Source organism: Raphanus sativus, chromosome 6, assembly GCF_000801105.2.
Source record: "Raphanus sativus cultivar WK10039 chromosome 6, ASM80110v3, whole genome shotgun sequence".
Classification (NCBI taxonomy): Eukaryota; Viridiplantae; Streptophyta; class Magnoliopsida; order Brassicales; family Brassicaceae; genus Raphanus; species Raphanus sativus.
In genome coordinates, this window is record NC_079516.1 from 33,704,666 (window position 1) to 33,719,385 (window position 14,720).

Consider the following 14,720-nt stretch of genomic DNA (forward strand, 5'->3'; position numbering starts at 1 on the left):
ATAGTACAAAGGTTTGGGACGAACCCTGGCTACCAGTGACGCCAGCGAGACCTCCCATAAATGTCACTAACCACCGAGATGAAAATCTAAGAGTTCATCACCTCATCGATGAGCAAAACCATACTTGGAATCTGAACCTGATAAGCGAGTTCGTGGCAGCTCAAGATATACCAAGAATCACATCGATACGTTTGAGCCGGACAGGCCGCCATGATAGCTACTGTTGGGACTACACAAAGTCAGGGCTATATACCGTCAAGTCGGGCTACGAAGTGGCTCACGAACTGTACGCAGCAAGCAATCTCCCTGCCATACCAGAACCGAGTATAACGGGACTCAAGAGCGCCATATGGAAACTCAAAGCTCCGAGAAAAATCAAGCACTTCTTATGGCAAGCCTTATCAGGATATCTTGCAACAGCATCACAATTAAAAGATCGGCATTGTGCTAGAGAAAGTACGTGCGCTAGATGTGGTCACGAGAGTGAGTCTATTAACCACACTCTCTTTGAATGCCCACCAGCGTTACAGTGTTGGGCTCTCTCAGCCATACCATCTCCTCCGGGGTCTTTCCCGTGTACGTCTCTATTCTCGAATATAGATTATCTGCTGTTCCGCGCAAAGAAAAAGGGAGTGAGCACAGAGGTGCTGGCTACATTCCCTTGGATCGCTTGGTATATCTGGAAAGCGCGTAACGAGAAAATCTTCAATAATAAAGAGGTCCCCTCGCTGGATACACTGCAATTTGCAGTTAAAGAAGCAGAAAGTTGGTTGCTAGCTCAGAGATTAGAAGATACAACAGACATGGACGCGGACGACCAAACGAGGACAAGGAGAAGAGAAGTGCAGGCGCCGGAACCGACAAGATGGAGATGTCAAACAGATGCGTCTTGGACAAGTAACAGGGACAGAACCGGAGTGGGGTTTGTACTCTTACAAACCGGTAACCCTGTCATCTTTGGTGCAAAAGGTACGACGCAGGTAACATCTCCCTCCACGCGGAAGCTGAAGCTTTGCTGTGGGCCATGCAAGAGATACTAAAGCTAGGACACAAAGAGGTTCGCTTCGAGTCGGACTGTGAACAATTGATCAAGCTCCTAAGTAATGATGAAGAATGGCCATCCATGGCAGCTGAGATAGACGAGATTAAAGCTCTTTCTGCTGATTTCATTGATTTCTCTACAGCTTATATACCGAGATCGCTGAACGTCCGAGCAGATGGGCTCGCGAAAGGAGGAAGAACACAAGCTACCAATCTCCCGTACGTTGGGTGCTATGCTCCTTGCTGGCTAGCCTTTGCTGGCCAAAACAGAGCTCCTTAAGTTTCTATAGTTTTACTTTTGATGTCAAAAAAAAAAAAATGTAACACGTAGAGACGAACTAAGATTTTCAATTCATTGGACCAAAGAAAAAGACAAAAGAAAACTTCTCTATACGAAGCCATTGAAGATTTATAAAACCTATTGAGTGTGAGTGATCAAAGAATCAAATCACGGATCTCATTCGCTAAATGTTGATAGACATTTCCGAACAAATCCAAAATGTCATAATTGCATGTAAAATGAATATTTATTTGATATTCAGGAAATCATTTATTTATGGAAATAGTATATTTTATAAAAAAATAAAAAGGAAGAAAAAATGCAACAGAGTATTAGTGATGGAATGTCTTATTTATGCCGAAACCCCTTTTTCCCCGTTCCACTCTCCCCCTCTCTCCTCTCCATTAATACCCTTTTCTTTCTACCATCCTCAATGCCTCTCTCCATTTCTTCAACGTATTCATCCTCTTCCTCTCCTCTGTCGCCGCCGCTTTCCTCCTCCTTCCCTATTGCACGTGTTTTGGTCTGTTGGCTCCTTCCCTGAAATTACGGACTTCATCTCATTGGCGACACTCTGATCTGGGCAGAGCTTTCAAGACGGATGATCTTGGGCCTTTCATCGAGGAGATTATTTCTTGGAATCGGTTTTAATGACGCCAAAGTCTGGTGAACTGAAGATTTTCTCAGCTGACCCGAAGTCGAACCGGTTTCTTATTCAGAACAAAGAGAAGCTTTTGGATTTCGTACTCCATTGCCTTTACTTGGGTTTGAGAGGATTATAATGATTGAGATTTGAGAGGAAGAAAGTGAGGTGATGAATTTCACGAAAGCTTACTCCATTATTTATAGGTGCAGATTCGATACCATAAAAGGAGGAGTGTATTGAATGTGGCCTAGTGGAAAGAGGGGGTTTAATGGTATTGATGAGGACGTTACTTATGTTTATTGAATGCAAGTGTAAACCGACACGATGATGAAGATCAAAGAAAAAAAAATCTTCAGATTAAATGAATCAGTAAGTTTCATACTCAGTCGTCACGTGGCAGCTCCTCAAGAAGTGAATTTCTGACCTGGAATCTGATGTGTCACCAGGAGAAAAACAATCTTTCTTTATAGTAATAGACTAGGGTAAACCCGCCCTACGGACGGACGGGTGAATAATAATCTAATAGTATTTTTTCAAAAAATAGCTAACTTTTCAAAATTTTATGATTATATAACATCTACAAAATTTACTTACTTACCTAAATGATTTAGTGAATAAATTAGTTAAATTTTGAACCAAACTCTCTCAAAGAGAAAAAATTGAACAGAAGCATTTTCTGTTTTTTAATAAAACTGTAATCATCTTGTTTGCTTAACCAATTGGTTTAGTTAATGAATTAGTTAAAATGTCAACCAAAGCATTTCTCTGTTTTTTTTTGTGTGTATATGTGTGGCTACATATCTAATTATTTATCTTTCCGTCAAACACAGCTAATTATTTATACCTTTTCTATAGAAATAACATGGTGATTTGATAAGAAAAAAAACATAGTGCTTAGTGTAAGACTATTGTATGTTTTTCTTTTAAGATATACTGACGTAAATGCATGGTACTTATCACACTCTTTTTTAACAACTACACTCTATCTTCCTCTTTGAATTGGTTTAAACTTTAAACTATGTGTATAAGTTTGATTTATTTTTAGTTTCTTTTAATTTAAAATTTTAACTATTTTTATTACAAATTTTATTATTTATAGAAATTATATATATCTGCTATATTAAACAATTCATAAAAGTTATAACCATTTTACTTTGTTCTCAATATTTACATTTCTTGAATTTGATAAATTTTTAATACATTTTTTCTTAAATTTTATAATTTAAGAAAGTCAAAAAAAAATAAGAGCCAGTTTATTATTTAAAATAAAGCAAGTAACATAAAAATATGATATTAATTGTTACTGTCTAATATTAATTGATGTTGTTGGTAGTTTAAGGGAGTAATATTTGGTTGTTACTACTTCTGTGAAATGATTCTGATGTTATTTAGTAAATTTGTTAATCTTGATTTGTTTGATAAGTTATTTTCACTTTGGAATTCCTTGTGGCCGTACTTACACTATGGTTTTAAGACTTTAAATAGTATGTGGATCCCTTACTAACGTTATGTGAGTTATTAACATTACAATTTTTAACTTGTGAAGATAGCAACTTCATATTCGACCAAAGAAAAGGGTATTAGCTTTATATCGTTTGGCCAACCTAGATATTCTTTTATTTTTTGGATAGAAGACAATCCGGTTATGTAATTGCAGTACGGTATAGACTATTTTTTGACTGTCACCAAAAGAAAAAGGAATATTTGAGAACTGATGGCTACATTTTGTAAATGCGTTGTTTACAAATCTGTTATAAGAGAATACAACCAAGTGTGATTCTTATATGCTAAATCAAATAGCATGAAAATTCATAACACTGGATTGGACGGTTTGGGTTGGATCACCCGGATAATAGCTTTTGACAGTTTCGTCTTAGCCAATACTTCATCTATGAAGTCTCTTCATTATCTTAGGAAGACTGGCTAGATTCACCTGACCTTCTCAACCAGAATTCATCTCCACATGGAGACAATATGTTGGATGTCGGATTCAGTGGCAATAGGTCCTTCTTTCGCCAGCTTTCAGTCTGACATTTGCTCACTTATTTGCCTTTGACTAAAACAACAGCTATCTCGTGCATATGTTCTATTTTCTGGTCATAGTGAGAAGCAACCAGTTGGAAAAGAACCCTAAGGACTAACAGTAAGACAAACTTGAAGACAATACCTACTAAATACTTGGCCTCGCACAGAATCATGCTTCTCCTTAGTGACATGTCTGGGTTGCTTTTCAAGCTCTCTAGCTTCCTCAGATATCTAAACAAACAAAACCAATAGCTTATACATCATACTTTGCCATTATTCTACCCAAATAAAGAGACATATATTGCAATCATTTCAGCAAAGAAAAAAGAATTACCCTTAAGAGCTACATGCTTCCTACACAACTACAAAATATCTGAATACTTCTATGTCACATCTACTTAAATAAAGAGCTTTCTTTTGAAAGTTTGCAAGCCAGGCCTTCAAGGATAGACAAAACCCAACAGTTTCATTTATAGTTGTATTTTGTCTCCGAAGTTTTAGTTTCAAATTACACGATGATCTTATAAGCAAAAAAAAACATTCGTCTTGCCATAAATAGTGACCCTTACCGAAAAGATTTCGTGTGATAAGCTTGGTATTATTTTTGATCATGTTCAGTTCATAATCTTAGGAGATTTGCAGTTCGGGCCTACAAAGATAAATAAAACACCAAAACACCATCAAGAGGGTTTTAACTAAAATTGATAAATTGTTTACCAAAAAAAAAACTAAAATTTGATAGACAACAGAACTCAAGAAATATTGAAACACAAAGTAGAAAGGATCGGATGAGGTGAAGTGAATTGAGAAGCGGGCGAGTAAATTACATAATCGCCAACTTACATTGATCTAGTCTCTGTAACCATAGATAAGATCAACAACTTATTGTGCGGAAATGTGCTCTTATAATCAAAAGCAAAAGAAAGTTATAATCTTTTGCCTTATAAGGAAACATAGACTCAGGGAGAGAGAGCGATAAAAGGATGGGTCCTGATAACCAATGCTTCTCCGAAATAGTTGAAATAAACGTTAGGATACAATTTTTTTTTGAAAATTTTGAGATTATATGCTAGAATTTGTTTCAATACTAAGATGTGTTTTAAAACAGAATACCTTAGAATCGATGAGAAGAATGTCAATTTTCCAGAATCTGAGCAACCTCACCTTCACGTTGGAAGAACAACCCAGAATTCAGATCAGCAAGTAGAACAGAGGAGTTAGCTATTATACTGAGAAAATTATAGAATTCTATTGGATTTGTGAGGATGGTTCTCAAGAGATGAGGCCTTACCTTTTTTATAGGTGAAGATCCATGGCTTGTAAAAGGGATAAAGTGAGATACAATGAATCAGAAATCGTGGAAGCATTTAAGAAGGTTGTTACGTAACGCTTCGGAGGATTACAATAGAAGATGAAAAGACGCAATTGAAGCTTGGCAAGAAGTTCTTCACGTCGATTTGACTCACTCAATTCATTGAATCTCCTCCATAGCTGGTGCATACCGAAGAGGATACGAACCCTAATTTTTGGTCCTCAATTGTTGGTTACAGACGGGAAGAAGAACATGAAACCTAAAATTCTGTATCGATTTTGGGAGAAGACGATAATCTTAGACTGCTGGGTTTCATAATAAAAGACATTAAGCCCATAATTGTTAAGTCTGGCAGCAGCAATATACTAAACAAAGTCCAACACGCGAGCCCACACGGAAGTCTCCATCGCTGCCCATCGTTTCATTAATCTGACGTGGCGGATGCTCAGAGCTCGACTTTCCAGGCTGGATCTGACGTGGAAGACTGTGAGAAATAGAACATTTTTTTTATATATAGATATATATAATATATATATATATATATATATATTTATAGTCCAATTCTATCTTTTTTCTCAGAAGATTACATCCACCAGAATTGCAGAAGTCATCGTCACCTCTTTTGTTGGGCTTGTGTCTTTACTTTCTCGGATCTAGTCTATTGGACCGTCCACTATCAAGCTGGTAACAAGCGTAATGGGCTTCGGGGGTTGCAGAATAAGGCGAACTGAGTTTGGGCCGTCGACTATATAAGTCACCTGCAACAAGAAGATCAAGTCTGTTACAGAGTTTGTTACAAGTCAGTTACACAAACGAAAGCAGAGTCGTTACGAGCTGATCTGATCGGAGAAGAAGAAGAGTGAGTACCTCGTCGCGTGGAGTCGAAGCTCGCCGGAGAAGTTTCCGATCATATCGTTCTTGTATTCTCTATCCCTTATCTCTCTTGTAAACCTGTAAACAAAAGAGATAGTATGTGATCAGAGACGTGTAACATCACCGAAGGTTTATTCCCAGTGATCTGATAGTGGATTGGGAGCACGAGCCTCCCCCCATACATAGTGGCAGATCCACGAACTGGGCAAACAAATCGCTATCTCTTTCTATTGCTTTAGATCAATCTCATCAAACAAAGAATCAAATACAAAGATCAAACGCAACAACCTCGAAGGAAGAACGTAAATTATCATCTTTTCTTACTTTATATCATTCTCTTTTTTATTTAATTTCATTTGGAAATTTTCTTTTTATCTGGTTAAGTTTTTTCTCGCATCCTTTTAGAATTGAAGTTGTATCGATTTGATGAAGACAAGAAGTAAGAAAGAAAGAGAGGAGCTGCAGGTTGTGAAAACCAAAAATTTTGATGATAGCAATGACATGATAAATTGTATTGCTGAGTTGGTGTGGCGTTAACTCATTGTACGAGTTGACTCAATCTTTTAAAAAAGTTTGAAGTCAGAATATTTTAGATTGTTATATGTGATAAGACAGTAATTAACTATATTTTATAGCCGGTTAACAGTATATTTTTGTTGGCTAAACATAATATTAGCTTTCCAATAATTCACAACAACAATCTTCTGATTACACACAGTAAATATAAAATAATAACATCATGTAAATTATTTAGATAAGTCATGTATATTAGATCAATAAGACTTTTAAAAATAAATGATATAACATGTAGGTGTTACAATCTACCATATATACAGTTCAAATTTGTAAGTAGTGTATACTAATTATCCGGTTATTTTTAATGGTTGTTAGCAACTAAATTTAGTGGCTGGCTAACTTAAGTAATTTGCTATTTTGAAAAAAACAGTTCAGCCAAAAAGTTGATTTTCCATCCATGCAAATATTGATGTTATTTGTGTATAGGAGATGCAATTTCTCTTTTTTAATTTATTGATTTAAGGGAAAAGAATAACATTTACAAGTTCGTATGTGATCTACCTATAGAAAAGATTAGGTTTTACCAAAGAGAGCTGACTTTGAACCATCTTCCGAGCAAAACACTTGCGCGTCAAGTTCCACAGCGCCAGAGGACGGCCCAGATCCATGAACTGTCTTTGCAGGTGCGTTTTGGTACCATGGTTTGCACTTCCTGCCGTTTACTTCCTTCTTTCTGTGTCGCCATCTGTAGCCTATATACATACGTCAACGGTTTTTTCTACAAAAAAGTCTAATGATATGGTCTGTGTTGACTTCTATTTTAATAGAAAGATAAGCGATTGAATGTTGACACTTAAAATTTTTAAAATTATACAGTACTTTTTTGAAAAAGTATGGTGGCCTAGTGGTTCCTACGATTCTTCTCACACACGACTATTCGAGGTTACCAGTTCGATACTCGGGACAGCGGGGTGGTACTGGGTTAGCTAAAAAATTCTTGAAGGGATTTCTGGCGAGGTGGCCCTTCGGGGTGAGTCCAGTCACTATAAAAAGTTCAACCTACACAATTTTTAAGAAAATAAGTTCATTAAAGTAAATCCAAATATGTATATCATAATTTTGCAAGGGAAATTTGGGCTCATATTCGTTGTAAAATTTAAATGAAGGATTTGTACATATCAAATCAATGGTTATGATATTTGTTTAATAATTATCATATTGTCTTTGAATGATTTTTCTTTTCTTTTTTTCTTTTCTTACAAAGTATGTTTTCCCCTTCAATTTTTAAATGCTTTCAATTTCTGTAAAAGCAATTATTTAATTTTGTAGTTTACATAATAAAAACAAAAATAAAATTCTATACATAATATGTTTTAGAACTTTCAAAACAAACATATATTTTATAAATTTTATATAATATTCCATAATCATGATTTTAAATATATACTATTTTACACATATATATAGGATAATTAGATTTTATTTTAAAAATGCACACAATATCCTTTTTACAATGTATTGTAGCTATAAATTAATTGTTCTATACTATATATTTAACAAAATAGTATAGTAAAATATCAACCGTTGTATTAATTGACTCTCATGCGTGGAGAATGAAAACATTGTCTAATTGTGTATCAAATTGATACAAATAGGAGACACTTCCGTAATAGACGCTCTCTCTCTCATCTATCCTCTCGCTTCTCTTTAGAAAGAGTTCCGCCGCCTAGGGTTTTCGTTTTGTTCCGGCGGCTGCCATGTCCCTTTAGGTGGTCGCCGGAGACTCTCCTCGTCTCCTCTTTCTGTTCTGTTTCTCCAGTCTATCTCTGTGGTCTTCTCTTCTATTTGTCTCCTTCTTTCTCGGCTGAGGTTGAACTCTTGCAGGATCTTCTTCGGTTTCAGATCCGGTGGGTTCTATGGCAGATCTGAGTTGTGCTTGACGTTTTGGTGAGGTTAGAGGACGACTTCTTCATTGTCGACTCGGTTCTAGTCTTGCCTAAGACCTTCTGGCCGGAGCGTTTTTTCCATCTTCTCTGCGGGGTTTCTTCGAGCCTGACGGCGCGTGAGTCGTCGAACAACCCTGCTAGGGTTTGTCCCTGTCGTGTGGTGGCGGCAGCTCTGTTGGGGTTGGATCTTGCGGTTTTAGATCTCGAGTTTCCTCTGCTCCTCTTCGAGTTCCTCTGTTGATCTACGGAGGTTACGTGTTGGGTCTTGGTCGGGGTTGGTTTTCGGCTTGCCTTGTAGCAGACTCTAGTGGCGGCGCGTGATGGTGAAGCGCTCTCTTTCAGTGCTGAGTTCGTCTTGGCGTGTGAGACTCGTGGTTTCTCCTCGAAGGCGGAGTGGGTTCGTCGGTGTGGCGCTCCTTGCCCCAGGTTCTTTCTCTTGTGTTGTCATCTTCACAGTGGTGACTTGTGTGGGAGCGGGTAGGTTCCTTTGTTCGAAGCTTGGTGTCAGTTGGGTTATCGGCCAAATTTCTTGTCTGGCGGTTGTTCATTCCGGAGGAGGTGTGCCCTTTCGGTCCCATCGCTCTATATGGGCCTTGGGTTAAATGGGTGTAAACGGTCTCCGTTTGGTGGGTTGGAGGCAGCAATCTCCAGTTTATCTTTCCGAACGACTGCATCGTCGCCTGTGGACTCCTTCTCGTGCTGCCGGTTGGGTGATGTTGGATGAGCTTGATGGTCCGAGTTTGTGTTTCTTATGTGAGTGTCTTGATGTGTGGGTTTTTCAGAAGCTGTAGGCGCTGTGTGTTTCACGGTTTGAGGGCGCCTTTCTTTCCAGTAGCTCGTGGCAACTGGGTTTCCATTCCTCTCTTGCCTCTCTTAGGGCCTTTCATTGCTTCGCTGGTCCTCGGCTAAGATTGTGGTTTCTGTTGCTCTTTTTTTAAAGTCAAAACTGTTGTTAGATGTTCTGTTCAGATTTCATTTTGCATTCTACTACTAGTTTTTCTGTAACTTCTGTAAAAAAATTGAAAAGCTTGGTATAATATTTAACATTTTACCAAAAAAAAAATTGATACAAATATTCATGCATGACTATATTCTTTTTTTTTCTTTTTTTTGACTATATTCTTAATAAAAGGAGTTCTTGTGAATATTAAGTAAAATAACCTATTTTGCGACCATCAGTCTTATTTATTTAAATATTTTACTTATTCTCACATGATGCATATCTTAATTTATTTTATAACAACATAATAAGTGCAGTGCATAAACCAGTAGTCTAAAACAGAGATGAATCTAACACCTGTCAATTGGAATCGTGAGTTGGACTATATGGTCTATGTTTAGACACAATCTATAGTCCATGATGTTCAGATAAGTATCTATTAAATTAAAATATGTCTAGAAGATGTTATGAAATAAAATAAATCTCTCTAGAAGCTATTAAATATCCTTACGAAGTAATAAATCTAATAATACTGATTATTCAAAAATTCATGTAATTTACATACTAAAATTTCAACTGCAGTACTATTAGATAATTTTACAATTTAACCATTGATTAGATTATAATACTTCTTCCATTTCATAAAAATATTGTTTTGATATATTTTATGGAATTTTTTTTTTGCGCAACTATTTTATGGAGACTAAAAATTGTAAAATATATTAATATGTTTATAGATTGTACAACTAATTAAATAAAAATAATCTAAAAATGTACCAGTCATTCAAAACTTAAAAACTGATTTAATATTTAATTTTACATTGAAAATGTTGAATAACAATACTTGTAAAACAGGGAGAGTAATAGTAACTAGATTTTGACCCGCACACCCGTGCGGGTGTATTTTTTATAAAATATGTTGCTATTTATTTTCCATGTCAATATTAGAGTTTGACAAAAAATCCAAATACAAAAAATTGAACCGATTTTGATCCAAAAAAAGTATCAAACCCGAACCGAAATGGATTAAATATCCAAATTGTTCAAAATTTTGGTATTTAAAGAATTGAAACCGAATCCGATCTGAATCGAAGTATTTCAGATACCCGTGTATTCGAAATTGATGTATATACTTATATATATTTTTTAGATTTAATGTATTTAAAAACATTCATAATATATATGATACTTTTAAGTTGGTTTAAATAATTGATAATATATATATATATATAATCATATGTAAATATCTAAAATTGTTAAAGTATACTCAAAACACCAAAAATATTTAAAATAATTATTGATTCTCAATCCAAATATTCAAATCAAACCAATTTATATGTTAAGTTCAGGTATTCTGACATATGTTATTCAAATTATATGTATTATATTATTTTTATATATTTTGAGAAATTTAAAGTATATAATGAATTTTAAAGTTGTTTAAATGGGTTATCTGAACCCGAATAAACCCACAAAGATCTGAATCGAATTCGAACCAAAATTTATAAATACCCGAATGAGACTGAAATATTTGACCCCTGAAACCCGAAACCCAAACATACCCAAATATTTGACGCCCACCTCTAATTCACGATCTATTTTTTTCCTTTAAAACAGAGTACACATATAATTAATAGTATTTTATAATCGTATAAATAACCATATATATTATATTTTAAAAATTTAATGTGAAATAAAAAGTCATAATTTAAGTTGGTATATGAAATTTGACTTTTATTGTATTTTTCTTATATATATTCAAAACATTTTTCAATAATGGTTATTGGAAAATATTTTAATAAAAATAAATTTTGAATATATGTATATGTTGAATTAGTTTTTGATATAAATCGACTTTAAATTATTATTTTGATTTCAAATATATATATGTTTAAATTTTTTTTATGATTATTTTAGAAACCTTTTTTTCTAAAGAAACCTCTTTTTTTTAAACTATAATTTGTGTTTCCAAACAAACCTATTTTTTAAAATTGCTATCCAAATTCCCAAATAAAAATCTTTTTAAAATTGTTATTCATATTTCCAAACAGACTCAATTTGTAATTCAGTTTTAATAATATAGTTGTTTGTTTTGTACAATATGGTAGAATAATTCGAGATCTGTTTTTAATTCTAGGTATGACTCAAATAATAATTGTTGTTAATTATATAGGTAATGGACTTCGATGTTGACAGAAACAAAAGTAATGGGCTTCAAGAATATTTAAGAGTGAAGGCCAGCCCGAGTGATTAATGTTAAGAGTGTCAATTTAATTAGGCATGTATAACTAAGTTATAAAACGATTGTGTATTATGTTTAGGCCAATGGCATTTCAATGTAAATATTGTGGAAAAATTAGGGTTAAATCTTATTTGTACTCCAGTTTTAATAGTTTAGATGTAGTAGATTCTAAAAAACAAATATGGTTAACCTCAAAAAGACGAAATGTACACTTATCTTGTATATTTGAAAAGTCAACATGGACCATATCTATCATTAAATTTGTTTAGATATTATCTATTTATAGTTAAAATAAACGAAATTTCAGTTATAATGATTTTTTTTTTGGTCAAATCAGTTATAATGAAATATGATGTGTTTATTTTTCTTATAAAGTTATATATAATTACTATATGTATATATCTTATGTGCTTTAGTCTTTAGTTTTTCTTCCAACTATCAATTTATGATTTTGGTTTTTTTTAACAAAAATTATGATTTGGGTGTTTATGAAAATTTGTTTGTTTTATTAATACATATACAACGTAAAAGAATATCCCTTCTTTTTTTGTCACGAGAATATCCCTTTTTACTTCTTTTTTTAAACACAATATATATCCAATTTATGTTTTCCATAAATGCTATTAATCAGATAAAGAAAGAGTTGACTACTGTCAGATATATGTCTTTTCTATTGGACTATGCTTATACGCTTTGGGTTATTTAAATGGGTGTTCTCATGTTATGGACATGCATCCATTTTGTGTTCTCTTGTTTCTAATGTCTTCGATAATAATATGATGAGAATGAGGGACGGTTTCCTTTTGATCAACTTTCTTTGATCAGTTTTTCTGACTAAGTGCACGCTCGCTGCCGACAACTCTCTGTTAGATGGATTCTCTTTCACCACCCTCCGATGTTCCAAGGTGGTCCAAGCTTCCTTCAGATCTCCTACACGTGGTGTTTGAACGTCTTAGCTTTGCAGATTTTCAACGAGCTAAATGTGTGTGTCCATCTTGGCAATCTGCATCCACAGAATCATCGCCAAACAATCAGATCCCCTGGATGATTCTATTTCCAGAAAAAGGTAAAGATTATTGTCTCTTGTTTAATCCAGAGGAAAACAATAAAACATATCGAATTCAAGATTTTGGCGTCAACTTTGCAAATAGCCATTGTTTGGCTATTTGTGGAAGTTGGCTCTTTATGCGGGATCCTAGATATAATCTCTATATTATGAATATATTCACCCGTGAGAGGATCGATCTGCCTACTGTGGAGTCACAAGTTGGCATGATAAAGATTGAACGAACCACGGATGATATGTTCCTAGTAACACCTAAGGAAGGTATTGGTTACGAATATATTCAAGAAGACTTGCGCATTGACTTTCCTTTCTTCTGGATTGACAAGAAAACCAAAGATTATTTTGTTACTTGTTATCTTGAAGGCCGAGTTACAGTTTATGCTGAGAATGGAGATAACTTATGGAAACAAGCGGACCTTAAGATCATGGGTGACATGGTATACAAAGAATATAAGCTTTACTTGTATGATTATAACCGTGATGTCACAGTCTATGATTTTTCTGGAGATAGTCCACGAAAAGTCTTTGAAACGCAAGTTAATTATGATCTGTTTTGCACAAAGGGAATACCACGTCGTGTTTACCCAGAGCTTGGTGATGTGTGGGATATCAAGGATACACATCTTGTAGTCACAGTAAAAGGAGAATTCCTGAGAGTAAAGAGCATAGTAAAGAGTGATGGTGATGTCTGGTCCTTCAGCATCTACAAGATGGATTCGTCGCAAAGCGAGTGGGAGAAGATTACATCTTTGGGGGACGAGGCAATACTTCTGGATCAGCGTACCACCGTGCTTGCAAACGCCATCGAAGGAATAAAAAGAAATTCTATATATTTCAGTGGTATTCATCATGACCATGTATATCACCGTGTTTGGAGTGAAAAAGATATCTTGAACTATAGTCTCGATACACACAAGACTGAAAGACCACCTCCAAGTTTTTTTTCTAATATTCAATCATCTGATGCTCGATGGTTTGTACCAAATTGATTTATCTGAACTCTGTTGTATCTTTTCAGTACTTTAAATGACTTGTGTCTCTTTTCTTTTGCAAGTGTGAAAATATATCGTATGATCTTTGTGTTTGAATTTGGAATAATATGAAATTTAGATCACATCATGAAACTCGCAAGTGCTTCGTTCCTTGTAACAGAGCAATTGTCTTGTGCCAATCCAGGTTTGTTCCATGGAGTTCTCAAAATATATATGCGTATTGTATATATAAATATTAGTATCTGATTATGAATATCTTAAGATTACGAAAAATCCAACCCAACATACCTTAAATGAGGATACTTGAGATTGAATTTCTTGTATCTATCCCACAATAAAAAATATACTACAAAAGTAATAAAATGGCAATAGAAAAATGGTAGAAAGTTCTCATTTTAGATTATCCTTAGGAAGAGTTATTTTTGGGTTCACCCCTATAGTGAACCTAGATGTTCACCTAACCAATAGGAATCACTCATTTCACAATTGATATCTTTTAAAAAAGGAAACAAAATATTATCAAATTATATTATGTTTTTAAAATAAATAAAATAAAAAACAAATAAAAATAATAGTAGTTACAAAAAATGATTTTAAAAAAAAAATTTCAAAATCATCAAAAAAATATACCCTAAACTCTAAATCATAAACCTTAAACCCATGAGTATACCCTAAACCTTTGGGTATACGCTAAACCCTTGGATAATTTTAAACTCTAAACCCTAAACTCTAGTATATGCAAAAAAATTAGATATTTTAACGCCATCATCGAAATACTAAACCCTAAATCCTAAACTCTAAACCATTGGGTAAATCATAAACATTTGGATAATCCTAAATT

At 34.4% G+C, this 14,720-nt stretch overlaps 1 protein-coding gene and 2 long non-coding RNA genes across 4 annotated transcripts; 2 read left to right on the forward strand and 1 right to left on the reverse strand.

Annotated features, from left to right (window-relative positions):
- Positions 1 to 3,670: 3,670 nt before the first annotated feature.
- On the reverse strand, positions 3,671 to 5,744 carry LOC108829312 (uncharacterized). Of its 2 annotated transcripts, XR_001945939.2 has the most exons (5): positions 5,284 to 5,744; positions 5,106 to 5,156; positions 4,562 to 4,641; positions 4,135 to 4,223; positions 3,671 to 4,060 (listed from the first exon to the last, which is right to left on the reverse strand). It is a non-coding gene; the product is annotated as an uncharacterized LOC108829312 (long non-coding RNA). The 2 variants fall into 2 exon arrangements; XR_008934990.1 differs by having other exon boundaries at positions 3,671 to 4,223; positions 5,284 to 5,741.
- A 623-nt stretch (positions 5,745 to 6,367) lies between these two features.
- Positions 6,368 to 6,823, forward strand: LOC130496688 (uncharacterized). The gene is made up of 2 exons (XR_008935863.1): positions 6,368 to 6,479; positions 6,583 to 6,823. It is a non-coding gene; the product is annotated as an uncharacterized LOC130496688 (long non-coding RNA).
- Positions 6,824 to 12,669: 5,846 nt separating this feature from the next.
- Positions 12,670 to 13,876, forward strand: LOC108829310 (probable F-box protein At4g22060). The gene has a single exon (XM_056988427.1). It carries the CDS (start codon positions 12,692 to 12,694, stop codon positions 13,874 to 13,876), a length of 1,185 nt encoding a protein of 394 aa, XP_056844407.1. The 5' UTR covers positions 12,670 to 12,691.
- The last annotated feature ends 844 nt before the right edge of the window (positions 13,877 to 14,720 follow it).